This window comes from Coregonus lavaretus, assembly GCF_964263955.1.
Source record: "Coregonus lavaretus genome assembly, chromosome: 2".
NCBI lineage: Eukaryota > Metazoa > Chordata > Actinopteri > Salmoniformes > Salmonidae > Coregonus > Coregonus lavaretus.
Genome location: NC_139989.1, coordinates 88,041,567 through 88,068,309, shown reverse-complemented (window position 1 = coordinate 88,068,309; position 26,743 = coordinate 88,041,567). Strand labels below are relative to the sequence as shown.

Sequence of the window (26,743 nt, the reverse complement as noted above, 5' to 3'; positions counted from 1 at the left end):
TACCCACTGTTGCACCCACATTACCAAAATGTCATTGTCAAAAAGGAGAAAAGTTGACACAGAGTGCAGAGTTTTTCAAGAAAAATGGACTGATTCATATTTATTCACAGAAGTGAATGGGAAATCTGTGTGCTTGGTGTGTAATCAGCAAGTTTCAGTGCTCAAGGAATATAATATTCGGCGCCACTATGAGACTCATCATTGTGAAAAATACAACCATTTGCGAGGACAACTGAGAATAGAGAAGATAAATGAATTGTTAGTGGGTCTGAAGAAACAGCAGTCTGTTTTTACCCGTAGCCGAGAGGTCAGTGATGCAGCGGTGAAAGCTAGTTACCTTATTGCTAATGAGATAGCGTTAGGATCCAAGACATTTTCTGAGGGTGAGTTTGTGAAAACATGCATGCTGAAGGCTGCAGAAATCGTGTGCCCTGAAAAGCGACAGGCCTTTGCCAACATTAGCCTAACGAGAAACACTGTCGCAGATAGAATTTCAGATCTCTCGGCAGACTTGGAGAGCCAAATGAATCACAAAGTCAAGTCATTTGTTGCATTTTCGGTTGCAATTGATGAGAGCACTGATATTACAGATGTTGCTCAACTGGCCATATTCATTCGTGGTGTTGATGCGACTTTGACAGTCACCGAGGAGTTCCTTGGGTTGGTACCTATGACGGATACTACAACAGCGGATGACATTATGAGCTCTCTCGTTGGAGCGCTGGACAGAGTCGGAGTGGACTGGTCCCGTGCCGTCAGCCTGGCTACAGATGGTGCGCCATCAATGATTGGGAGAAAAGCAGGCGTTGTGACAAAATTCAGAGATAAAGTACAGGCCGCAAATGGAGGACAAGAGTTTTGGACATTTCACTGTATTTTGCACCAGGAAGCATTGTGTTGCAAATCATTAAAAATGGATCATGTCATGGAGGTGGTTGTCCGCACTGTTAATTTCATCCGAGCAAGAGGTTTGAATCACCGTCAGTTTGACAGTCTTCTCAGTGATAAAGACATTACGCATGGCTTGCCATACCACACCGAAGTACGGTGGTTAAGCCGAGGTGCCGTGCTGAAGCGTTTCTTTGAGCTACGAGAGCAAATTGAACAGTTCATGGAGAAAAAAGGCAAACCAGTGAAGGAACTTAAATGCCCAGAATGGGTGCAGGATCTTGCCTTTCTGGTGGATATTACAGAGCACCTGAATAATCTTAACAAAATGTTGCAGGGCTGCAAAAAAGTTGTCACTCAGTATTATGACAGCATTCGCGCATTCAAGTTGAAACTGTCACTCTGGGAGACACAGCTATCTAGCGGTGACACAGCTCATTTCCCTTGTCTAAGAGATGTGCGTGCGACCGGACTTAATGCTGACATGGCTCAATACAAAGACAAGATTACAGGATTGCTGCGGGAGTTTGAGCGACGGTTTCAGGTCTTCGGTGAACTTGAGACAGAATTTGCCGTTTTTTGTTCGCCATTCACAGTCAAGGCTTCTGATCTGCCCGCTGACATCCAACTCGAAATAATTGACTTGCAGTGTGATTCAGGTATGAAGGACAAATTTGCCTCTGTGGGCTTGGACACATTTTATCAGTGTCTCTTGCCAGGGTGCCCAAATTAACAGCCCTGGCTGCAAAGGTTTTATGCATGTTTGGGACTACCTATCTTTGTGAACAGGTTTTCTCTGTAATGAACATCAATAAAACAAAGCTGCGCTCAAGGCTACCACACAAGCACTTAAATGACATTATGAAATTGGCTGCTACTCAGGATTTGACACCTGATATTGATGCAATCGTGAAGGCTAAAAGATGCCAAGTTTCAGGAGCAGCCGGTAGGCCGCAGTGAGAGAAAGAGAGGGGAGGGGGTTAAACAGCGAGTAGGTCAAGTGTAATTGTAAGACTTGTAATGCTCTTTAAGAGATGTTTTGCACTCTGAAGAATACAGTTCTGTGAAAAAATAACATTTACTGTGGGAATGTAATATTTAAAGACCATGAACATTGTGATAACGTTCTTCATAGCTCCCACTTTAGTTTGTGCATAGTGTGGTGAGTCAGTTCAGGTGGTCAGAATGTATACTGTACATTAAAATAAGTTAAGTTAATAAGTTAATAAAACAAGTTGTTTTAATCAAAGTGAAATGCCATTTTTTCAGTTCCATAGGCCTATCTGTGAATAAATGTTTTGTGCCTTTGTAGATCCACTGTGATCTGTGAGTTATAATGCACATATGTAGGCTAAATGATAAATTAAGGCATAATATTGAAAAACAAAGGTAAAGATTTGGAGTTGACGTTATTTATAGGTTATTTTGCTATTATTTTACTGGCCCGGCCCACTTGAGATCAGATTGCGCTGTATGTGGCCCCTGAACCAAAATGAGTTTGACACCCCTGGTTTAACCCCTCTGTGTCCAAGGACTGAACTTTTGAATATTATTTTGGGGGCGCCTCAAGTGACATTTTTTAAGTTTATTTCTGATAAAATTAGTCCATTGCATCCGCCATGGAGCCCAGTTTCATAATATTACCTTCTGTCCCTGGTTATGAAGTAATCGCGAAAAAACAGGCCTTATGTTTGGGCATTTTTCACCCTACCAGCTCCTATTAGTTCTATTGAGCTCCGTGACACCGACTCGCCTTCAGAACGTTCTATTCCCAGCCCATTGTTCTGCGTCACAATGCCAGCTTCACTATTGTTATCAATGAGACCTGCCTGCATTAACCCTGTAGGTTTACCTCAGGTAACTTATTATTAACAAGGTTACGGCTACTTGGTGAGCGTTAACCCTGTAGGTTTACCTCAGGTTACTTATTATTACCAAGGTTACAGCTACTTGGTGAGCGTTAACCCTGTAGGTTTACCTCAGGTTACTTATTATTAACAAGGTTACGGCTACTTGGTGAGCGTTCACCCTGTAGATTTACCTCAGGTAACTTATTATTTACATGGTTACAGCTACTTGATGAGCGTTAACCCTGTAGGTTTACCTCAGGTAATTTATTATTACCAAGGTTACTGCTACTTGGTGAGCGTTAACCCTGTAGGTTTACCTCAGGTAATATATTATTAACAAGGTTACGCCTATTTATGGCTCACAGTTCACCTTGTGGTAACCCATAGCGCTAGCGATGGCTGGCGAAAAGCCATGAAACGTTAAACAGTTTCTGGTCATGGTTAACCATGTTTTCAGAAAAAGGTGTACAACCTAAACAAAACGCATGTCCCTGTCCTCTTTTTCAAGAGGTGGCCGATTTAAACAGCCGGTATACATTTTTTAATTAAGAAATAACACATTTTCTTTGATTTGTTGTTTCTAAAAGGCCTCTGGGTAATTTGATATGCATCGACATCTTTATTAGTAGGCTTCAAATTTGAGCGAATGCTGCACAGGTTCCCAGAGTTGCAAACCAAATGGATATAATGGGGTGATTGTTGTCTAATCGGGTGGTCTAGCTAATGGATTTGTAGATCGGATGCAGTTGCTACCTCAGATTATGAGCCTAGCAAGTGTCATGAATGAGTGATGTAGTAAACACAGACGGCCACAGGGAGGCGCAAGAGAGCTATAAACCAATACTGTTTTTTGCCATAAAAAACCCTAAACCTAACAATCAATCAAATGTATTTATAAAGCCCTTTTTACAGCAGCAGATGTCACAAAGTGCTATACAGAATCTCTTACCCTACGTATTACCTATTTCAGCCTTAAGGGTAGGGTAGCCTAGAACACTTTTAGAAACTATTTTAGTAATAATATTATTATGTTAGTAAATACAATTATAGTATTAAATAGCATTTTGATTATTTTGTTAATCAAAACCTGTTTACGCATTTTGCTTTTTTTGTTGTTATTAGTTATTTTATGATATTTATTATTGCGAGGCAGAACGCTTGATAAACAAGACACATTAATTTTATTTTTCAAATGTGGTTTGAACTGGGTGACCTAGTAACCTCTATGTGAAAGTCCAGCAATTGGCGTGGGGCAGGTTTGAGACTGATCTAATACACTTTATTTCTCAGCTGCCTCACCAATGTCTGTATGTGAATTAATAACTTTTAATTGCTAAATATTTCCAATAGATGGCAGCATAAGACAACGAAGCATCAGTTATAGGCTACAAGCAGCAATATGATTGACATAAAATAGCATGCAACCAAATACTATATGTCCCATGATTTTCTAAGATGGTCACTCATTACTTTAGTTAGCTATATATCTCGTATTAGGCCTGTGATGCTTTTGGAAGAGCAATTAAATAGTGACTATAGCAGGTGTTGAACCCCGGGTAAATAATCACTAGTCAGATGCTTTAACCTCAACCCTAGTATACATGTATTTTTTAATATCTAATATTGCGATTAAACAACCTCGGAATAGATAAGACAAGAGTGCGTCTTCCAGCCCGCCAATAAATTACATCATGCAACCCTCCCGGTTAGCAAATGTACCTCAACATTCCCCTCGCTTGTGCTAGAAGGCAGAGTGCTCGCTGCTGGTTGATGAATCTGACAATGAATGTACTAGGAAAATACATTTTTCTCGACCAGAGGTGACTCAATTAATGTTAATTGATTGGGTCTAATGGTCGTCTTGTGCTGAACTGCACATGTGCAGGCCGTCAAATCAAAGGCACTCCTTCGATATAAAGTTGTTTTTGACTAACATGAAAATGTGTCAGTTTGTTAAACTACTTAAGACAGAACATTTTCTAAATGAACAACTACGGAAGTCATTTTTATCTCTCATTGACATCTCAAACCCCAAACCCTGGCCTGGTCTGCTTCATATGCATTCACATAATACATTTTTTACATCAGCAGTTGTCACAAAGTGCTTATATAGAAACCCAGTCTAAAACCCCAAACAGAAAATGCAAAAAAACAATTGTCTCTCTGAAATTAAGCCATTAAGTGATAGATTTTAAACAAACACATGTCTGTCATTGAACAACACCATGCCATGATTAGCTAGTGAGAAAACACAACCATTTATTTGATAATTTCTTTAAACAATAGAAGCTAATTTACGAACATTTCTGAATATGGATATATAGCGTTTTAGAATGAAACTCTTGTTATGTTTCCAAATCTGAGCTCAGAGTAGATGAGAGACGTAATGTTTGTCTCTGTTGTGTAGAAGTCCAATCAAGCAGGAGAGACCAGCCTCCCCTGTACCCAGCTGTGTGTCCATGAAGAGTGACCGGTCTATGAATCGTCCTATATTCTTCAGAGAGGGAGACTTTTCTACTGAACAAAGGTAAGAAGAACTCATGGGTCATGGTCAGTGAGTTAAACAACACTGTCTCTAGTCATTTCTCCTCTCCCATTTTCCTATTTATTTTTGTTGTTTTCATAATCCATAGGCTAATCCTTTTTTCCATGTTCATAGTCCTGAAACAATATTAAACTAACACAACATTCCCTTTGAGTGTGTGTGTGTGTGTGTGTGTGTGTGTGTGTGTGTGTGTCTGTCAGTGAGTGTGTGTGTGTGTGTGTGTGTGTGTGTCAGTGAGTGTGTGTGTGCACTCCCTGGATGAGGAGATGTAATCTCTATCCTGATTGCCTAGTCACTTTTACCGCTACCTACATGTACATATTACCTCAATTACCTCAACTTCCTGGTACCCCTGCACATTGACTCAGTACTGGTACTCCTTGTATATAGTCTAGCTATTACCTCAACTACCTGGTACCCCTGTACATTGACTCAGTACTGGTACTCCTTGTTTATAGTCTAGTTATTACCTCAACTACCTGGTACCCCTGCACATTGACTCAGTACTGGTACTCCTTGTATATAGTCTAGTTATTACGTCAACTACCTGGTACCCCTGTACATTGACTCAGTACTGGTACTCCTTGTTTATAGTCTAGTTATTACCTCAACTACCTGGTACCCCTGCACATTGACTCAGTACTGGTACTCCTTGTTTATAGTCTAATTATTACCTCAACTACCTGGTACCCCTGCACATTGACTCAGTACTGGTACTCCTTGTATATAGTCTAGTTATTACGTCAACTACCTGGTACCCCTGTACATTGACTCAGTACTGGTACTCCTTGTTTATAGTCTAGTTATTACCTCAACTACCTGGTACCCCTGCACATTGACTCAGTACTGGTACTCCTTGTATATAGTCTAGTTATTACCTCAACTACCTGGTACCCCTGCACATTGACTCAGTACTGGTACTCCTTGTATATAGTCTAGTTATTACCTCAACTACCTGGTACCCCTGCACATTGACTCAGTACTGGTACTCCTTGTTTATAGTCTAGTTATTACCTCAACTACCTGGTACCCCTGCACATTGACTCAGTACTGGTACTCCTTGTTTATAGTCTAGTTATTACCTCAACTACCTGGTACCCCTGCACATTGACTCAGTACTGGTACTCCTTGTATATAGTCTAGTTATTACCTCAACTACCTGGTACCCCTGCACATTGACTCAGTACTGGTACTCCTTGTATATAGTCTAGTTATTACCTCAACTACCTGGTACCCCTGCACATTGACTCAGTACTGGTACTCCTTGTATATAGTCTAGTTATTACCTCAACTACCTGGTACCCCTGCACATTGACTCAGTACTGGTACTCCTTGTATATAGTCTAGTTATTACCTCAACTACCTGGTACCCCTGCACATTGACTCGGTACTGGTACTCCTTGTATATAGTCTAGTTATTACCTCAACTACCTGGTACCCCTGCACATTGACTCGGTACTGGTACTCCTTATAGCCTCATTATTATTATTTTATTTTATTATGTTACTGTTTCCTTTTTTTATTTAGCTAATTTTTGTGACTTTTTAACTCTGCATTGTTGGGAAAGGGCTCATAAGTAAGCATTTCACGGTAAAGTGTACCACTGTTGTATTTGGCGCATGTGACAAATACAATTTGATTTGATTTGCAGCTCATGCGCAGAAATACGTCATTGGGTCTAATGGTCGTCTTGTGCCGAACTGCACATGTGCAGGCCGTCAAATCAAAGTCACTCCTTCGATATAAAGTTGTTTTTGACTAACATGAAAATGTGTCAGTTTGTTAAACTACTTAAGACAGAACATTTTCAAAATTAAAAACTAAGGAAGTCATTTTAACTCTCATTGACTTCTCAAACCCCAAACCCTGGCCTGGTCTGCTTCATATGCATTCCCAAAAGACAGTTTTTACATCAGCAGTTGTCACAAAGTGCTTATATAGAAACCCAGTCTAAAACCCCAAAGAGCAAGCAATGCAGATGTAGAAGCACGGTGGCTAGGAAAAACTCCCTAGAAAGGCAGGAACCTAGGAAGAAACCTAGAGAGGAACCAGGCTCTGAGGGGAGGCCAGTCCTCTTCTGGCTGTGCTGGGGGGAGATTATAAGAGTACATGGCCATTAAGGCCAAATCGTTCTTCAATATTTTCAAATGTTCATGACCAGCAGCGTCAAATAATAATCACAGTGGTTATAGAGTGTGCAACACGTCAGCACCTCAGGAGTAAATGTCAGTTGGCTGTTCAAAGCCAAGCATTCAGAGGTCGAGACAGCAGGTGTTGTAGAGAGAGAGAAGGAGAGGGAGAGAGAGAGAGGGTAGAAACAGCATGTTCGGGACAAGGTCGCATGTCCGTTGAACAGGTCAGAGTTCCAGATCCACATGCAGACCAGTAGAAACTGGATCAGCAGCATGACAAGGTATCACGTCCGGTGGAGCATGTATCGATACTGATAGGATCGAAAGAAGGGGAGCGCTGCTCTCGGATCAGCTTTCTCCATTAAAATCTTTCCTTAACATTATAATTAGTTCACAATACTGATGACAGATCAGCTCCTAGAGAGATATTACCACCTACGGCTGCAAATATTGAGGCGGCTTATTCTAAATCACAGATTTGGCACATCATTGTGCACATGTTAGGCTACACATCATGAAATATATTGAGACAAATTACAGACCGTAGTCTACAAGTAGCAAAATAAAACTCTATTAATTGAACATGAAATGTATTTCAATATGATTGAAATAGGCCTATAGCCTACTGTTTATATTTTAATGCAGTCATCTCGATTTTCATTTGAAACAAATTTGTATAAGTTCCTTGTTTGAATCAATTGCAAAGACATTGGCAACTTTGTATTTGTACTCAACTTTGTTCTGAATTTATCGGCGGTCACAAAGAGACGGATAAACCATGTGATTCTATGTTTAGCGGAGATCTTCTGTGTATAAAGTCATGTGGAAGGGCAAAAAAGCATCTATGATGTTCCTAGGAAGATTCTAACGATGAACTTAGCCTTAAGATGCTTTTGGGAAACCAGTCCTGGATAAGAACATCTGCTAAATGACTAAAATGTAAAATTCTTAGTCCAGAACTCCCAGAAAGCTTTGAGAGTCAGAAGCAGGATAAGGAAGTGGTGGATGCTGAAGATGAGAAGCAGGAGAGCAGTGCCAGAGAGGGGGCTCTGAAGATCACACTGCACGTCTTGAGGAAAATGAACCAGAAGGAGCTTGCTGACACACTGGAGAAAAGTAAGAGCTGTCTGCCTCATGTTGAATGCTGTTTTAGAACATTTAAAAGCTGTAGCTAAAGTACAGCTAAAGTAGCTGTGTAACTCAATGATATTGTAGCAGCCTTAACACAACACCTAGTGACCTCATCAAGTAGCAGCGGGGATGTGTTGTGTTGATTAATTGAGAGAGAGAGAGAGAGAGAGAGAGAGAGAGAGAGAGAGAGAGAGAGAGAGAGAGAGAGAGAGAGAGAGAGAGAGAGAGAGAGAGAGAGAGAGAGAGAGAGAGAGAGAGAGAGAGAGAGAGAGAGAGAGAGAGAGAGAGAGAGAGAGAGAGAGAGAGAGAACCAATAATACTATAATCAGTCACACCAGTCTGTAATGCATTATGAAAACATTTACACACTTATACAGTCAGTTAAGAGAATAAAGTATTATAATTAAAAATGTTATAACAGTCCTAGAATACTGTAGGCATTAAAACAGACGTAATATTAATTTCCTCTGTGTTATTTCTAGATTCAGATGATCTTGCTGTGATTTGCCAACGTGAACTCAAATCTAATCTAAAGAAGAAGTTTCAATGTGCATTTGAGGGGATCGCTAAACAAGGAAACCCAACACTTCTCAATAAGATCTACACAGAGCTCTACATCACAGAGGGTGGAACAGGAGAGGTCAATAATGAACATGAGCTGAGACAGATTGAGACAACAACCAGGAAACAAGCAAGACCAGAGACTGCAATCAAATGCAACGACATCTTCAAACCCTTAACTGGACAAGACAAACCTATCAGAACTGTGCTGACAAACGGAGTCGCTGGCATTGGAAAAACAGTCTCTGTGCAGAAGTTCATTCTGGACTGGGCTGAAGGAAAAGCAAATCAGGATGTCCAATTTGTATTTTCATTCCCTTTTCGTGAGCTGAATTTGATGAATGGGGTAAAACACACTTTGATTGAACTTCTCAATCACTTCTCAAAGGAAACCAAAGAATCAAGAATCTCCAACTACGACAAGTACAAAGTTCTGTTCATCTTTGATGGTCTGGATGAGTGCCGACTGCCCCTAGACTTCCAGAAGAACAAGATCTGTTGTGACGTCACAGAGTCAACCTCAGTGGATGTTCTGCTGACAAATCTCATCAAGGGAAATCTGCTTCCCTCTGCTTTCCTCTGGATAACTACCCGACCTGCAGCAGCCAATAAGATCCCTTCAGGGTGTGTTGACCAGGTGACAGAGGTACGAGGGTTCAATGACCCACAGAAGGAGGAGTATTTCAGGAAGAGATTCAGTGATCAGGACCTGGCCAACAGAATCATCACACACATAAAGACATCAAGGAGCCTCCACATCATGTGTCACATTCCAGTCTTCTGTTGGATTTATGCAACAGTCCTTGAACACATGTTGAGTACAGACAAGACAGAAGAGATGCCCAAGACTCTGACTGAGATGTACTCACACCTTGTGGAGTTTCATACCAAACAGAAGAATGAAAAGTATCTTGGGAAAGAAGAGACAGGTCCACACTGGAATAAAGAGAGCATTCTGTCACTGGGAAAACTGGCTTTTCAACAGCTTATGAATGGCAATCTGATTTTCTATGAAGAAGACCTGACAGAGGCTGGCATTGATGTCAATGAAGCCTCAGTGTACTCAGGATTGTGCACACAGCTCTTTAAAGAGGAATGTGGGCTGTACCAGGACAAGGTGTACTGCTTCGTGCATCTGAGCATTCAGGAGTTTCTGGCTGCTGTATATGTGTTCCTCTCATTCATCAACAACAATGAGAATCCAATGGATGAACCTCAATCAACCTGGAACTGTTTTGCGCTGTTCAGAAACAAGTCTAAAGTTACTTTCTACAAGAGTGCTGTGGATAAAGCCTTACAAAGTGAGACCGGAAACCTGGACCTGTTCCTCCGCTTCCTTCTGGGCCTCTCACTGGAGTCCAATCAGAAGCACTTACGAGGTCTACTGACAAAGACAAGAATCAGCTCAAAGAGCCATGAAAAAACAGTCAAGTACCTCAAGAAGAAGATCAGGAAGAATCCCTCTCCAGAGAGGTGCATCAATCTGTTCCACTGTCTGAATGAACTGAATGACCATTCTCTAGTGGAGGAGATCCAAAGCTACTTGAGCTCAGGAAGTCTCTCAGAAGGCAAACTGTCACCTGCACAGTTGTCAGCTCTGGTCTTTGTGTTGCTGACTTCAGAAAAGGAGCTGGATGTGTTTGACCCGAAAAATTACACCAGATCAGAGGAAGGTCTTCTGAGGCTGCTTCCAATGGTCAAAGCCTCCAGAGCTGCTCTGTGAGTACATAAAATGACATTTCAGTACTAATCATCAGGAAGAAATATTCAGTTTAGAGAAATATATGTATTATAATATGTATATAATATATAATATTAAATTGAAAAACTTACTGAATCAGTGCATTGGTGTTCACATTTGTATAACAATATGACCATGCAATTCTAGGAGAAGGAAGATGAATCTATATGTTGTTTACGATAATAAACCAAATGCATCTGCCATTGTCCTTCTACACTACTGGTGTTAAATTAACAGTGTGTTTGTGAAATCATGATGATCTCTTTGTCAGGCTGTCATTCTGTGGACTCTCAAAGGAAGGCTGTGTTTCTCTGGTCTCAGCTCTGAAGTCAAACCCCTCACACCTGAGAGAGCTGGATCTGAGTAACAATGACCTGAAGGATTCAGGAGTGAAGCTGCTCTCTGCTGTCCTGGGGAATCCCCACTGTAAACTGGAGACTCTGAGGTCAGTATTCCTGTAGTTGGTCAACAAGTGAAAACTGTTCACCAGATCCACATGTGTTTACCAGGCACACATAGTCCATACCATATGTGTTTGGACAGTGAAGCTTACAGTTTTTAATTTGGCGCTATGCTCCAGCATTTTGGATTTGAAATAGAATGTTTCATATTAGGTGACAGTACAGAATGTCACCTTTTATTTGAGGGTATTTTCATACATATCTGTGTTACTGTTTAGAAATGAAAGCACTTTATGTATCTAGTTCTCCCATTTGAAAAAGTCGTAATAATTTGGACATATTCACTTATATTGTATTGAAGTAGTCATAAGTTTAGTAGTTGGTCCCATATTCCTTACCTGCAGTGATTACATCAAGCTTGTGATTCTACAAACTTGTTGAATGCATTTGCAGTTTGTCTTGGTTGTGTTTTGGATGATGTTTTCCCCAATAGAAACTGAATGGTGAGTAATGTCCTGTCATTTTGGAGTCACTTCACTTGTATTGTCAGTAAGAATAGAAGATGTTTCTGAACACTTCTACATTCATGTGGATGCTACCGTGATTATGAATAATCATGAATGAATCGTGAATGATGATGAATGAGAAAGTTACAGAGGAACAAGGATCATACCCAATCTGTTATTTGTAATGGTGAGAGGTTAGCATGTTTTGTTGTAGCCTCTGTAACTTTCTCACTCATATTATTCATGATTCATTCATGATTTTCTTAATCATGACATCATCAGGATTCATTTAGTAGTGTTTAGAAACCTGTTATCTACTCACTTAGACAGAAAATTAATCCAGTCATCATCCACCATTCAGTTACTATCGGGCAAAACATAACCCAAAACACAACCAAAACAAACTGCAAATACCAAATACTCAACTTTTCACTACTTTAATACACTATAAGTGAATTGGTCAGAATACTTATGACTTCTTCAAATAGGGGGACTAGATACATAAAGTGCTTTCATTTCTAAACGGTGAAACGGATATGTATGAAAATACCCTCAAATAAAATGTGACATTATATACTGTCACCTCATATGAAACATTTGATCTCAAATCCAAAATGCTGGAGTACAGAGCCACATCTAAAATGTTAGCTTCACTGTCAAAATAGATATGGTGTGGACTGTATACTCAATACAATCTAAATCTGATACCTCACTGTCTGTCTTTTGACTGATACTGCTTTTTAAACTGCTCTGGTCAGTCTACTCAAATATTCGTACTATACATTTTTCTATCTACAAGCAGTACTTTGATAATTTCTAATAATGATACATTCATTTATGAATAGATATGGCAGGTTTCAGAACACTGATGTATCTGAATATGTTTAAAAAATATACTGCCACTTTTTTCACCACCAAAGAATAGCAGTGTGGTTTTAATATGATTTGACTCTTTGCAGGCTGTCAGGCTGTCTAATCACAGAGGAAGGCTGTGCTTCTCTGGTCTCAGCTCTGAAGTCAAACCCCTCACACCTGAGAGAGCTGGACCTGAGCTACAATCACCCAGGAGACTCAGGAGTCAGACTGCTCTCTGCTGGACTGGAGGATCCACACTGCAGACTGGAGAAACTCAAGTATGTAGAGGGTTTATGTCAATGTTCATATCAGACATGTTGGAGTTATCAGGCTAGTTAAGACAAACATTCTGACCACCACTTGGACTAAGTTATATAAAGACTGTGTGTGTGTGTGTGTGTGTGTGTGTGTGTGTGTGAGTCCAGTGTGTGTGTCCAGTGTGTATGTGTGTGTGTCCAGTGTGTGTGTCCAGTGTGTGTGTCCAGTGTGTGTGTGTGTCCAGCGTGTGTCTCCAGTGTGTGTGTGTGTGTGTCCAGTGTTTGTGTCCTGTGTGTGTGTGTGTGTCCAGTGTGTATGTGTGTCCAGTGTGTGTGTCCAGTGTGTCCAGTGTGCGTGTGTGTGTCCAGTGTGTGTGTGTGTGTGTGTGTGTGTGTCCAGTGTGTGTGTGTGTGTGTGTCCAGTGTGTGTCCAGTGTGTGTGTCCAGTGTGTTTGTGTGTCCAGTGTGTGTGTGTGTGTCCAGTGTGTGTGTGTGTTTCCAGTGACACACACACTGGACACACACACACTGGACACACACACACACACACACACACACACACAAACACACACACTGGACACACACACACTGGACACACACTGGACAGACATACACACTGGACACACACACACACAAACACACACACTGGACACACACACGCTGAACACACACACACACACACACACACACAAATACACACAATGGACCTACAAACACTGGACACACACAATGCGCACACATACACACTGGACACACACACACACACAGACAAACATTCTTACCACCGCTTGTACAAAGTTATATGCTGAATGTGTGTGTGTGTGTGTGTGTGTGTGTGTGTCCTGTGTGTGTGTGTGTGTGTGTGTGTGTGTGAGTTCAGGTGTATCCCTCAATGACTGTCTGTTCTTCTGCTTACCGCTACAGTGTGGAACATGGTGGAGAGAACACAATGAAACCTGGACTTAGAAAATGTGAGTGTTGACTGCTGTGAAGAATTTGACTAAGAATAAGTCTTAATTCAAGTGAAGTCAAAGTCAAAGACCACCATCATTACTTACTTGGTCATATTAAATATCAGCTGTAGTTCTACAGAAGCACAAATCAGGGACACCAAAGTTTACAAAGAGTTGCTTTGACAATGTGTGTGTGTGGCATGTTCGTGTTACATTAGAAATGTGTGTGTGTTCATGCATACAGGTGTGAGTGTGTATCCAGTGTGTGTGTGTGTGTGTGTGTGTGTGTTCAGGATGTGTGTGTGTGTATGTTCAGGATGTGTGTGTGTTTCTGTGTGTGTTCAGGATGATGATAATTTCTAATATTGTGTCTGGTTTCATCCATCAGATGAACTGTGTGTGTGTGTTTTCATGCTTGCATGCATACAGGTGTGTGTGTGTGTTCAGGGTGTGTGTGTGTGTGTGTTCAGGATGTGTGTGTGTGTGTGTGTGTGTGTGTGTGTGTGTGTGTGTGTGTGTGTGTGTGTGTGTGTGTGTGTTTGTGTGTGTGTGTGTGAGTTCAGGAAGTGTGTGTTTGTGTGTGTGTGTGTTCAGTGTGTGTGTGTGTGTGTGTGTGTGTGTGTATCTATGTGTGTCTGTTCAGGATGTGTGTGTGTGTCCTGTGTGTGTGTGTGTGTGTGTGTGTGTATGTGTGTTCAGGATGTGTGTGTGTTAATTAATGGGAATAAGTGTTTTTATACCATGCAATAGAGAGGCTGGTATAGGAGTGACATATAAAGGAATCAGCCGGAGAGGAAGGGTTAATGACTGTTGTCTTGGACACAATGACAAGTCCTGGAGTCTGATCTGCTCTGACAACAGTTACTCTGCCAGGCACAATAATAAGTCCACTACCATAGACGTCCCCTCCTCCAGCCCCCACAGAGTAGGAGTGTATCTGGACTGGCCAGCCGGCACTCTGTCCTTCTACAGAGTCTCCTCTGACACACTGACCCACCTGAACACATTCCACTCCACATTCACTGAGCCCCTCTATCCAGGGTTTAGGGTTTGGGATGTTGACTCCTCAGTGTCCCTGTAAATAATTACCATGGTAACACTGATACACACACACACACACACACAAACACACACACACACACACATCCTGGATACACACACACACACACACACACACACTGGACACACACACAAACACAGACACTGGACACACACACACACACACTGGACACACACACACTGGACACACACACACATACACACACACACACACTGGACACACACACACACACACACACACACACACACACACACACACACACACACACACACACTGGACACACACACACACACACACAAACACTGAACACACACACACACACACACTGGACACACACACACTTGACACACACACACACACACTCACACTGGACACACACACACACACACACACACACACACACACACTCTACACACACACACACACACACACAGGACACACACATTGAACACACACACACACACACTAGACACACACACAAACTGGACACACAAACACACATTGAACACAAACACACTGAACACACACACACTGAACATACACACACACACAGGACACACACACTCATACACACACACACACACACACACACACACACACACACACACACACACACACTGGACACACACACACTGAACACACAAACACACACACACTGGACACACATAAGTACACACTGGACACACACACACACACACACACACACACACACACACACTAAAAACACACACACACACTGGCCACACACACACACACACTAAAAACACACACACACACACTAAAAACACACACACACACTGGACACACACACACACACACACACACACACACACACTGAAAACACACACACACATTGGACACACATTTTAGACACACACACACACACACACACACACACACACACTGGATCCATACACACACACACACTGGACACGCACACACATACTGGACACACACACACACACTGGACACACTGGACACAAACACACACACTGGACACACTGGACACAAACACACACACTGGACACAAACACACACACTGGACACACACACAAAAATCCAAGATGGCATAGCTGTGCGGTCGTGTTTTCATGTAAATAGCCTGTTTTTTTGTTTTTTTTTCGTATATATTTCTCAATCTCACTTTCCATCCTTTAACTAAATATACTTTCCTGCAACCCGCCTCACCCAATGTGGAACGGATTCTGTTGTTTTTCATACATTTCTATCCAGAACCTCTGGCTGAAACTAGCCAGCTAACTTGCTAACTAGCTAACTAGCTACTTGCTATCAGCCACCATTAGCGGTCCTCACCATTGTCCGTGGCCGTGGCCTGCACTACCTACCAGCCAGCTCTAGCCTGGACAATTGTCTGCACAGTCTGCACAGTCTGCACATCGCGCTATCGAGCAAGAGCATATCAGATTTTCTGCCGGAACCACTGAATCACTGGACCTTAACACCTGATCATCGCTAGCCAGCTAACTAGCTACTTGCTATTAGTCACCGTTAGCGGTCTTCACCATTGTCTGTGGCCGTGGCCTGCACTACCTAACAGCCAGCTCAAGCCTGGACTATTATTTCGGCCAGTCTGCACTGTCTGCCCAGCGCGTTATTGACCCAGAACATATCGGTTTTTCTGCCGGAATCACTGAAACACTGGACCTTTAACGCCGGATTCTGCGCTACTAGTTAATTGCAACCAAATGGACGTTGTGGTTGGCTAATCAGCCCTGAGCTAGCCTTGAGCCAGGCCCATCTCCCGGCTATCTACCTCTCTGTCAACCGGACGGGACCTCCTAGTCTTGACATGGAGCCCCACCGATCCAACACGACTGGTCTGCCGACGAAATGTCTGATGTGGTTACAACAGGCTTCACGTTACGACGTCGATCATGAATATCCATCTGCTAGCCCCTTTTGCTCGCTAGTGCAATTAGCAACCCCCGAACTACCTCCGAACTATCCTATTAATGCTCACCGGACCTTATGAAAATTCAGCTATTCAGCTGATGCCTGCTGGACTGTTCCTTTTTACGGTACCTTATCCTGTTTATGTTTAGCCCAAACTGTGTCGTCATTACCAGCTGTTGTCTTAGCTCTCTCGAATTACACCTGTGATTGCTTTATGCCTCTCTCCCATGTCAATATGGTTTGCTTATTGCTGTTTCGGTTATTTCTTATTGTACTATTTCACTGTAGATCCCCCAGCCCAGCTAAACCTGCCTTAGATAGCTCCTTTGTCCCACCCCCCATACACGCGGAGACCGATTCAATCGGTGCCTCCAGTGATGCTATCTCTTTCATTGTTACCCAACGCTTAGGTTTACCTCCACTGTAGTCATATCCTTCCATATCCTTTTCTGTACATAATGCCCTGAATCTTTTCTACAACGCCCGGAAACCTGCCCCTTTTATTCTCTGTACCCAACGCACTAGAAGACCAGTTCTTATAGCCTTTAGCCGTATCCTTATTCTACTCCTCCTCTGTTCCTCTGGTGATGTAGAGGTTAACCCAGGCCCTGTAGCCCCCAGTATCACTCCTACTCCCCAGGCGTTATCCATAAACGCGATCGATAAAAGACAGTACTGCGCAGCCGTCTTCATCGACCTGGCCAAGGCTTTCGACTCTGTCAACCACCGCATTCTTATTGGCAGACTAAATAGCCTTGGTTTCTCTAATGACTTCCTTGCCTGGTTCACCAACTACTTCTCAGATAGAATTCAATGTGTCAAATCGGAGGGCCTGTTGTCTGGACCTCTGGCCGTCTCTATGGGGGTGCCACAGGGTTCAATTCTCGGGCCGACTCTATTCTCTGTGTATATCAATGATGTTGCTCTTGCTGCTGGTGATGCTCGGATCCACTTCTATGCGGATGACACCATTTTATATACATCTGACCCTTCATTGGACACTGTGTTAACAAACCTCCAAACGAGCTTCAACGCCATACAACACTCCTTCCGTAGCCTCCAACTGCTCTTAAACACTAGTAAAACTAAATGCATGCTCTTCAACCGAACGCTGCTTGCACCCGCCCACCCGACTAGAATCACTACTCTCGGCGGGTCTGACCTAGAGTATGTGGACAACTACAAATACCTAGGTGTCTGGTTAGACTGTAAACTCTCCTTCCAGACTTACATTAAGCATCTCCAATCAAAAGTTAGATCTAGAATTGGCTTCCTATTTCGCAACAAAGCCTCCTTCACTCATGCTGCCAAACATGCCCTCGTAAAACTGACTATCCTACCGATCCTTCACTTCGGCGATGTCATTTACATATTAGCCTCCAATACTCTACTCAGCAAATTGGATGTAGTCTATCACAGTGCCGTCCGTTTTGTCACCAAAGCCCCATATACTACCCACCATTGTGACCTGTATGCTCTTGTTGGCTGGCCCTCACTACATATTTGTCACCAAACCCACTGGCTTCAGGTCATCTATAAATCACTGCTAGGCAAATCCCTGTCTTATCTTAGCTCACTGTTCACCATAGCAACACCCACCCGTAGTCTGCGCTCCAGCAGGTATATCTCACTGGTCATCCCCAAAGCCAACACCTCCTTTGGCCGCCATTCCTGTCAGTTCTCTGCTGCCAATGACTGAAACGAACTGCAAAAATCTCTGAAGCTGGAGACTCTTATCTCCCTCACTAACTTTAAGCGTCAGTTGTCAGAGCAGCTTACCGATCACTGCACCTGTACACAGCCTTTCTGAAATTAGCCCACCCAACTACCTCATCCCCTTATTGTTATTTATTTAGCTAATTTGCACCCCAGTATCTCTATTTGCACATCATCTTTTGCACATCTATCATTCCAGTGTTAATACGAAATTGTAACTATTTTGCACTATGGCCTATTTATTGCCTTACCTCCATAACTTACTACATTCGCACACATTGTATATACAGTGGGGAGAACAAGTATTTGATACACTGCCAATTTTGCAGGTTTTCCTACTTACAAAGCATGTAGAGGTGTGTGTGTATGGAAAAACTAACAGGTCTGTGAGAGCCGGAATTCTTACTGGTTGGTAGGTGATCAAATACTTATGTCATGCAATAAAATGCAAATTAATTACTTAAAAATCATACAATGTGATTTTCTGGTTTTTTGTTTTAGATTCCGTCTCTCACAGTTGAAGTGTACCTATGATAAAAATTACAGACCTCTACATGCTTTGTAAGTAGGAAAACCTGCAAAATCGGCAGTGTATCAAATACTTGTTCTCCCTACTGTATATGTTCTGTTTGTATTTTTGACTTTATGTTTTGTTTTACCCCATATGTAACTCTGTGTTGTTGTTTTTATCGCACTGCTTTGCTTTATCTTGGCCAGGTCGCAGTTGTAAATGAGAACTTGTTCTCAACTGGCTTACCAGGTTAAATAAAGGTGAAATAAAAAATAAAAAAAACACTGGACAAACACACACACACTGGACACACACACACACACACACTGAAAACACACACACACACACTGGACACACACACGCTGGACACACAAACAGACTGGACCCACACACACACACACATTGGACACACACACACACACACACACACACACACACACACACACACACACACACACACACACACACACACACACACACTGGACACACACGCACACTAGACAACCACACACACACTGGACACACACAGACACACACTGGACACACACACACACACACACACACACACACACACTGGACACACACACATGTACACACTGGACACACACACACTCACACACACACACACACACACAAACACACACACACACACACACACACACACACACACACACACACACACACACACACACACACACACACACACACACACACACTGGATCCATACACACAGACACTGGACACACACCCACACACACTGGACACACACACACACACACACGCACACACACAGTGGACACACACACACTGGACACTCACACTGGACACACAAACACACACACACACTGGACAAACACACACACACACTGGAGATACACACACACCCACACTGGACAAACACACACACACACTGGAGAAACACACACACACACACACACACACACACACACACACTGGACACACACGCACACTGGACAAACACACACACCCTGGACACACACACACACTGGACACACATACATACTGGACACACACACCACACACTCGACACACACAAATTGGACACAAACACTGGACACACACACACACCCTTGACCTGTCGTCTGCCTGCCCCCTATTTTGTTATTAAACATCTGTGATTCGAACGGTCTGCATCTGGGTCTTATCCTGAGTTCTGATAATGCGAACCGGCCATGACTGACCCAGCAAACTCGGACCAGCTCCGTCACGCCGTCTCCTCCCAAGGAGCCACCATTGGGAGGCACGATGAGTTACTTCGAGGTCTTATGGAAGGATTCCAGACCTTGGCGGAACGCCATGACCGTGTCTTGAATTCATTGCTGGAGCAATTCCGCTGATTATCTGTTAGGCAGCCAGCCATGACAGTAACCTCCCAGCCCCTCAGCAGCGCGTCTCTCCAGGCCACCCCGGCTTCCCGAGAACCCTGCTTACCTCCTCCGGAACGCTTCGCTGGAGTGTCAGGAACCTGTCGGGCTTTTCTCTCCCAGTGTTTCCTCATCTTCGAGCTGCAGCCCTCGTCCTTCCCCTCGGACTGCTCGAAGATAGCGCACCTCATAATGTCCGGGAAGGCTCTCGCCTGGGCTACGGTGGTGTGGGAACAGCAATCTGCCGTGTGCTTCAGTATGGAGGAGTTTGTGGCTGAGGTGAAAAAGTTTTGGGAGAGAGGCTGCCCGGAAGTTACTCCAGCTTCGTCAAGACTCCCGCAGTGTAGCGGACTACGTCGGCCTCCGAGAGTGCCTGGAACCCAAATCCCTGTTCGACACGTTCCTTCATGGATTATCGGAGGAGATTAAAGACGAGCTCGCAGTCCGGGAGCTGCCTACGGATCTCAACTCGCTCATCGACTTGACCATCTGGATCGATGGGCGGCTACGGGAACGTAGGAGAAGAGTTCTGATTCCGGTCCCACTCGCCCAAGGATCCCACCTCGCCTCCGAGGAATCCTGGAAGTCCCCGGAATCAGACCTCTGGGGCCGATGAGAGTTTCATGGACGCTACCCTGGTGTCAGATCTGGGCATCCCCACTCAGCCCCTCTCCATTCCCATGGACGTTAGAGCGCTGGATGGGCACTCTATAGGCAGAGTCACCCACACTAATCCTCCTATCAACCCGCGAGTGTCAGGGAACCACAGTAAGTCAATGCAGTTCATGCTCATCAAGTCTCCTCAGGTATTGGGGTTTTCTTGGCTCCAGCGACACAATCCCCTTATCAACTGGACTGCTGGTGCTATCATGGGCTGGAGCCCGTTCTGCCACGGCCATTGCCTGAAGTCGGCGCCGCCTGCCCCGCGACGTCTTCCTGTGTGCTCGGAAGAAGCCTCGGGCCTCTCCGCCGTTCCTGCGGAGTACCAGGACCTCCGGGAGGTTTTCAGCAAGGTACGGGCCACTTCGCTTCCTCCGCATCAAAACTATGACTGTGGGATCGACCTTCTCCCGGGCACTACACCACCCTGGGGAAAGCTGTATTCACTGTTGGGTCCAGAGACCAAGGCTATGGAGACGTACATCGAGGACTCCCTGGCTGCAGGGGGTATCCGTCCTTCTGCCTCTCCCACCAGCGCAGGTTTCTTCTTTTTGGAGAAGAGGGACAAAACCCTGCGCCCGTGCATCAACTACCGGGGCCACAATGACATCATGGTTAAGAACCGCTACCCGCTGCCACTAATCGCCTCAGCATTCAAGCCGCTCCAGGGGGCCACTATTTTCTCTAAGTTGGAGCTGCGGAAACACCTACCATCTGGTGTGGATATGGGAAGGTGACGAGTGGAAGACAGCCTTCAACACTGCTAGCGGACACTACGAATACCTGGTGATGCCATTCGGTCTGACCAATGCTCCTTCTGTGTTCCAGGCCCTGGTTAACAACATTATCTGCAACATGTTGAACCGCTCTGTGTTTGTCTACCTCGATGACATCCTCATCTTTTCCCGCTCAGCTCAAGAACACGTTCTCCACGTCCACAGGTCTTCCAGCGGCTCCTGGAGAACCAGCTTTATTGACAAAGCAGGAAAATGCGAATTCCATCGCTCCACCATCTCCTTCCTTGGATAAATCATCGCTGCTGGTAATGTGCAGATGGATCCCGGAAAGGTGAGAGCGGTGGTGGATTGGCCCCAACCCACATCCAGAGTGCAGCTGCAACGCTTCTTAGGATTTGCTCATTTCTATCGCAGTTTTATCTGGGGTTACAGCACCCTGGTTACATCACCCTGGTTACAGCACCCTGGTTACAGCACCCTGAATTCCCCCCTTTCAGCACTGACCTCTCCCAAGGTCCTGTTCACGTGGTCCCCAGCTGCTGACCGGGCGTTCCTGGACCTTAAACACAGCTTCACCATAGCTCCCATATTAATCCATCCGGACCCGTCCCGTCAGTTCGTGGTGGAGGTAGACGCTTCGGATGTCGGCGTCCTGTCCCAGCGTTCTGCCCTGGACCTTAAGCTCCATCCCTGTGCCTTCTTCTCCCATCGTCTTAACTCCATGGAGAGGAATTATGATGTGGGGAATCGAGAACTACTCACGGTGAATATGGCATTGGAGGAGTGGAGGCGGATCACAAGAACCTGGAATATCTCCGCACTGCCAAGTGTCTCAACTCCAGGCAAGCTCGATGGGCCCTGCTGTTCACCCGGTTTAACTTTACCATCTCCTACCGCCAGGGGTCCAAGAATGTTAAGCCGGATGCGCTTTCACGCTGCTATAGCCCCGCTGCTACACCCTCGGACCCTGAGACCATCCTTCCTACCTTGTGTCTGTTGGCTACACTCATCTGGGGAATAGAGAACCTGGTCCCTGAGGCTCTGCGTTCCCAGCCGGACCCCGACGCTGCCCGCTCCCTGGTCTTTGAATGGGCTCATTCCTCCAGGCTTGCCTGGCTCCCGTCGGTCCCTGGCCTTTGTGTGACAACACTTTTGGTGGTCCCTGACGTCTCCACGTCTCCACACCATGGTCCCTGACGTCTCCACTTTCATCGCCGCCTGAACTGTCTGTGCACAGAATAAGACTCCTCAGCAAGCTCTGGCTGGCCTCCTTTAACCTCTTCCTGTCCCTCACCGTCCCTGGTCACATATATCCCTGGACTTCGTCACTGGTCTCCCTCTGTCTGATGGCAACACCACTATCCTCACGGTGGTGGACAGGTTTTCCAAAGCCACCCATTTCATTCCCCTCCCCAAGCTACCCTCTGCCAAGGAGACAGCCCGGCTCATGTAGCACCACGTCTTCCGGATCCATGAACTTCCGGTGGACACGGTCTCCGACCGTGGTCCTCAGTTCTCATCCCGGTTCTGGAAGGCATTCTGCACCTTCATTGGGTCGTCGGCCAGCCTGTCCTCCACCAGCAACTCGTGTGGGTAAAATACGCACGCAACACCCTCCCCTACTCAGCCCCTGGTCTCTCGCCTTCGAGTGTTCAATGGGTTATCAGCCCCCGCTCTTCCCTGAGCAAGAAGAAGAGGTCAACATACCCTCGGCCCAGATGTTCGTCCGCCGCTGTCGCCGTACCTGGAAGAGAGTCCGGTCTGCTCTTCTCAAGACCACCTCCAGGTATCGACGACAGACGGAGCGCCACCGGACCCCGGCTCCCCGTTATCGTCTTGGGCAGAGGGTATGGCTGTCCACTTGGTATCTGCCCCTTCGGGTGAAGTCCCACAAACTTTGCCCCCGTTTTTTATCGGCCCTATCCCTATCTTTTAGATCCATAGCCCCTCTGCTGTTCGTCTTCTGTTGCCCCGCACCCTCCGTATTCACTTTTCATGTATCAATGATTAAACCTCTGTCTCACAGCCTTCTGTCTCCTCTTTCTCATACTCCTGTTTCTCTCTAGCCCCAGTTTTTCTAGTTTTTACGGTGTTGACCACTCTGCCTGCCCTGACCCTGAACCTACCTGCCGTTCTGTACCTTACTGACTCTGCCCTGGATTACCGACCTCTGCCTGCCCTTGACATTTACATTACATTTACATTCACGTCATTTAGCAGACGCTCTTATCCAGAGCGACTTACAAATTGGTGCATTCACCCTATAGCCAGTGGGATAACCACTTTACAATTTATTTATTAATTTATTTTTAGGGGGGGGGGGGGGGGTAGAAGGATTACTTTATCCTATTCCTTAAAGAGGTGGGGTTTCAAATGTCTCCGGAAGGTGGTGAGTGACTCCGCTGTCCTGGCGTCGTGAGGGAGCTTGTTCCACCACTGGGGAGCCAGAGCAGCGAACAGTTTTGACTGGGCTGAGCGGGAACTATACTTCCGCAGAGGAAGGGGAGCCAGCAGACTAGAGGTGGATGAACGCAATGCCCTCGTTTGGGTGTAGGGACTGATCAGAGCCTGAAGGTACGGAGGTGCCGTTCCCCTCACAGCTCCATAGGCAAGCACCATGGTCTTGTAACAGATGCGAGCTTCAACTGGAAGCCAGTGGAGTGTGCAGAGGAGCGGGGTGACGTGAGAGAACTTGGGAAGGTTGAACACCAGACGGGCTGCGGCATTCTGGATGAGTTGTAGGGGTTTAATGGCACAGGCAGGGAGCCCAGCCAACAGCGAGTTGCAGTAATCCAGACGGGAGATGACAAGTGCCTGGATTAGGACCTGTGCCACTTCCTGTGTAAGGCAGGGTCGTACTCTCCGAATGTTGTAGAGCATGAACCTGCAGGATCGGGTCACCGCCTTGATGTTAGCGGAGAAAGACATGGTGTTGTCCAGGGTCACGCCAAGGCTCTTCGCACTCTGGGAGGAGGACACAACGGAGTTGTCAACCGTGATGGCGAGATCATGGAACGGGCAGTCCTTCCCCGGGAAGAAGAGCAGCTCCGTCTTGCCAAGGTTCAGCTTGAGGTGGTGATATGTCTGCCAGACATGCAGAGATGCGATTCGCCACCTGGTTATCAGAAGGGGGAAAGGAGAAGATTAGTTGTGTATCGTCAGCGTAGCAATGATAGGAGAGGCCATGTGAGGATATGACAGAGCCAAGTGACTTGGTGTATAGCGAGAATAGGAGAGGGCCTAGAACTGAGCCCTGGGGGACACCAGTGGTGAGAGCACGTGGTGTGGAGACAGCTTCTCGCCACGCCACTTGGTAGGAGCGACCGGTCAGGTAGGACGCAATCCAAGAGTGAGCCGCGCCGGAGATGCCCAGCTCGGAGAGGGTGGAGAGGAGGATCTGATGGTTCACAGTATCAAAGGCAGCAGACAGGTCTAGAAGGACAAGAGCAGAGGAGAGAGAGTTAGCTTTAGCAGTGCGGAGAGCCTCCGTGACACAGAGAAGAGAAGTCTCAGTTGAATGACCAGTCCTGAAACCTGACTGGTTTGGATCAAGAAGGTCATTCTGAGAGACATAGCAAGAGAGTTGGCTAAAGACGGCACGCTCAATAGTTTTGGAAAGAAAAGAAAGAAGGGATACTGGTCTGTAGTTGTTGACATCAGAGGGATCGAGTGTTGGTTTTTTGAGAAGGGGTGCAACTCTCGCTCTCTTGAAGACGGAAGGGACAAAGCCAGCGGTCAAGGATGAGTTGATCAGCGAGGTGAGGTAGGGGAGAAGGTCACCGGAGATGGTCTGGAGAAGAGAGGAGGGGATGGGGTCAAGCGGGCAGGTTGTTGGGCGGCCTGCAGTCACATGTCGCGAGATTTTATCTGGAGAGAGAGGGGAGAAAGAAGTCAAAGCATAGGGTAGGGCAGTGTGAGCAGGACCAGTAGTGTCATTAGACTTAACAAACGAGGATCGGATGTCGTCAACCTTCTTTTCAAAGTGGTTGACGAAGTCATCCACAGAGAGGGGGGGGGGGGGGGGAGGGAGGAGGATTCAGCAGGGAGGAGAATGTGGCAAAGAGCTTCCTAGGGTTAGAGGCAGATGCTTGGAATTTAGAGTGGTAGAAAGTGGCCTTAGCAGCAGAAACAGATGAAGAAAATGTAGAGAGGAGGGAGTGAAAAGATGCCAGGTCCGCAGGGAGTCTAGTTTTCTTCCATTTCCGCTCAGCTGCCCGGAGCTCTGTTCTGTGAGCTCGCAATGAGTCATCAAGCCACGGAGCTGGAGGGGAGGACCGAGCCGGCCGAGAGGATAGGGGACACAGAGAGTCAAAGGATGCAGAAAGGGAGGAGAGGAGGGTTGAGGAGGCAGAATCAGGAGATTGGAGGGAGAAGGATTGAGCAGAGGGAAGAGATGATAGGATGGAAGAGGAGAGAGTAGTAGGAGAGAGAGAGCGAAGGTTGCGGCGGCGCATTACCATCTGTGTAGGGGCAGAGTGAGTAGTGTTGGAGGAGAGCGAGAGAGAAAAGGATACAAAGTAGTGGTCGGAGACATGGAGGGGAGTTGCAGTGAGATTAGTAGAAGAGCAGCATCTAGTAAAGATGAGGTCAAGCGTATTGCCTGCCTTGTGAGTAGGGGGGGACGGTGAGAGGGTGAGGTCAAAAGAGGAGAGGAGTGGAAAGAAGGAGGCAGAGAGAAATGAGTCAAATGTAGACGTAGGGAGGTTGAAATCCCCCAAAACTATGAGGGGTGAGCCATCCTCAGGAAAGGAACTTATCAAGGCGTCAAGCTCATTGATGAACTCTCCAAGGGAACCTGGAGGGCGATAGATGACAAGGATATTAAGCTTAAATGGGCTAGTGACTGTGACAGCATGGAATTCAAATGAGGAGATAGACAGATGGGCTAGGGGAAAAATTGAGAATGTCCACTTGGGAGAGATGAGGATTCCTGTGCCACC

The 26,743-nt window shown here is 45.4% G+C and overlaps 1 protein-coding gene across 1 annotated transcript in view; it reads left to right on the top strand.

Annotated features, from left to right (window-relative positions):
• The window catches only part of LOC311141162 (NACHT, LRR and PYD domains-containing protein 3-like), a gene marked incomplete at its 5' end in the record, with an annotated part of 340,648 nt that overhangs the window by 108,194 nt on the left and 205,711 nt on the right, over positions 1-26,743 (top strand). The window contains 3 exons of the mRNA XM_084176412.1: positions 5,146-5,265; positions 8,368-8,531; positions 9,029-10,826. Coding sequence (XP_084032538.1) covers positions 5,146-5,265; positions 8,368-8,531; positions 9,029-10,826 — 2,082 coding nt within the window. The remainder of the gene's footprint in view (positions 1-5,145; positions 5,266-8,367; positions 8,532-9,028; positions 10,827-26,743) is intronic.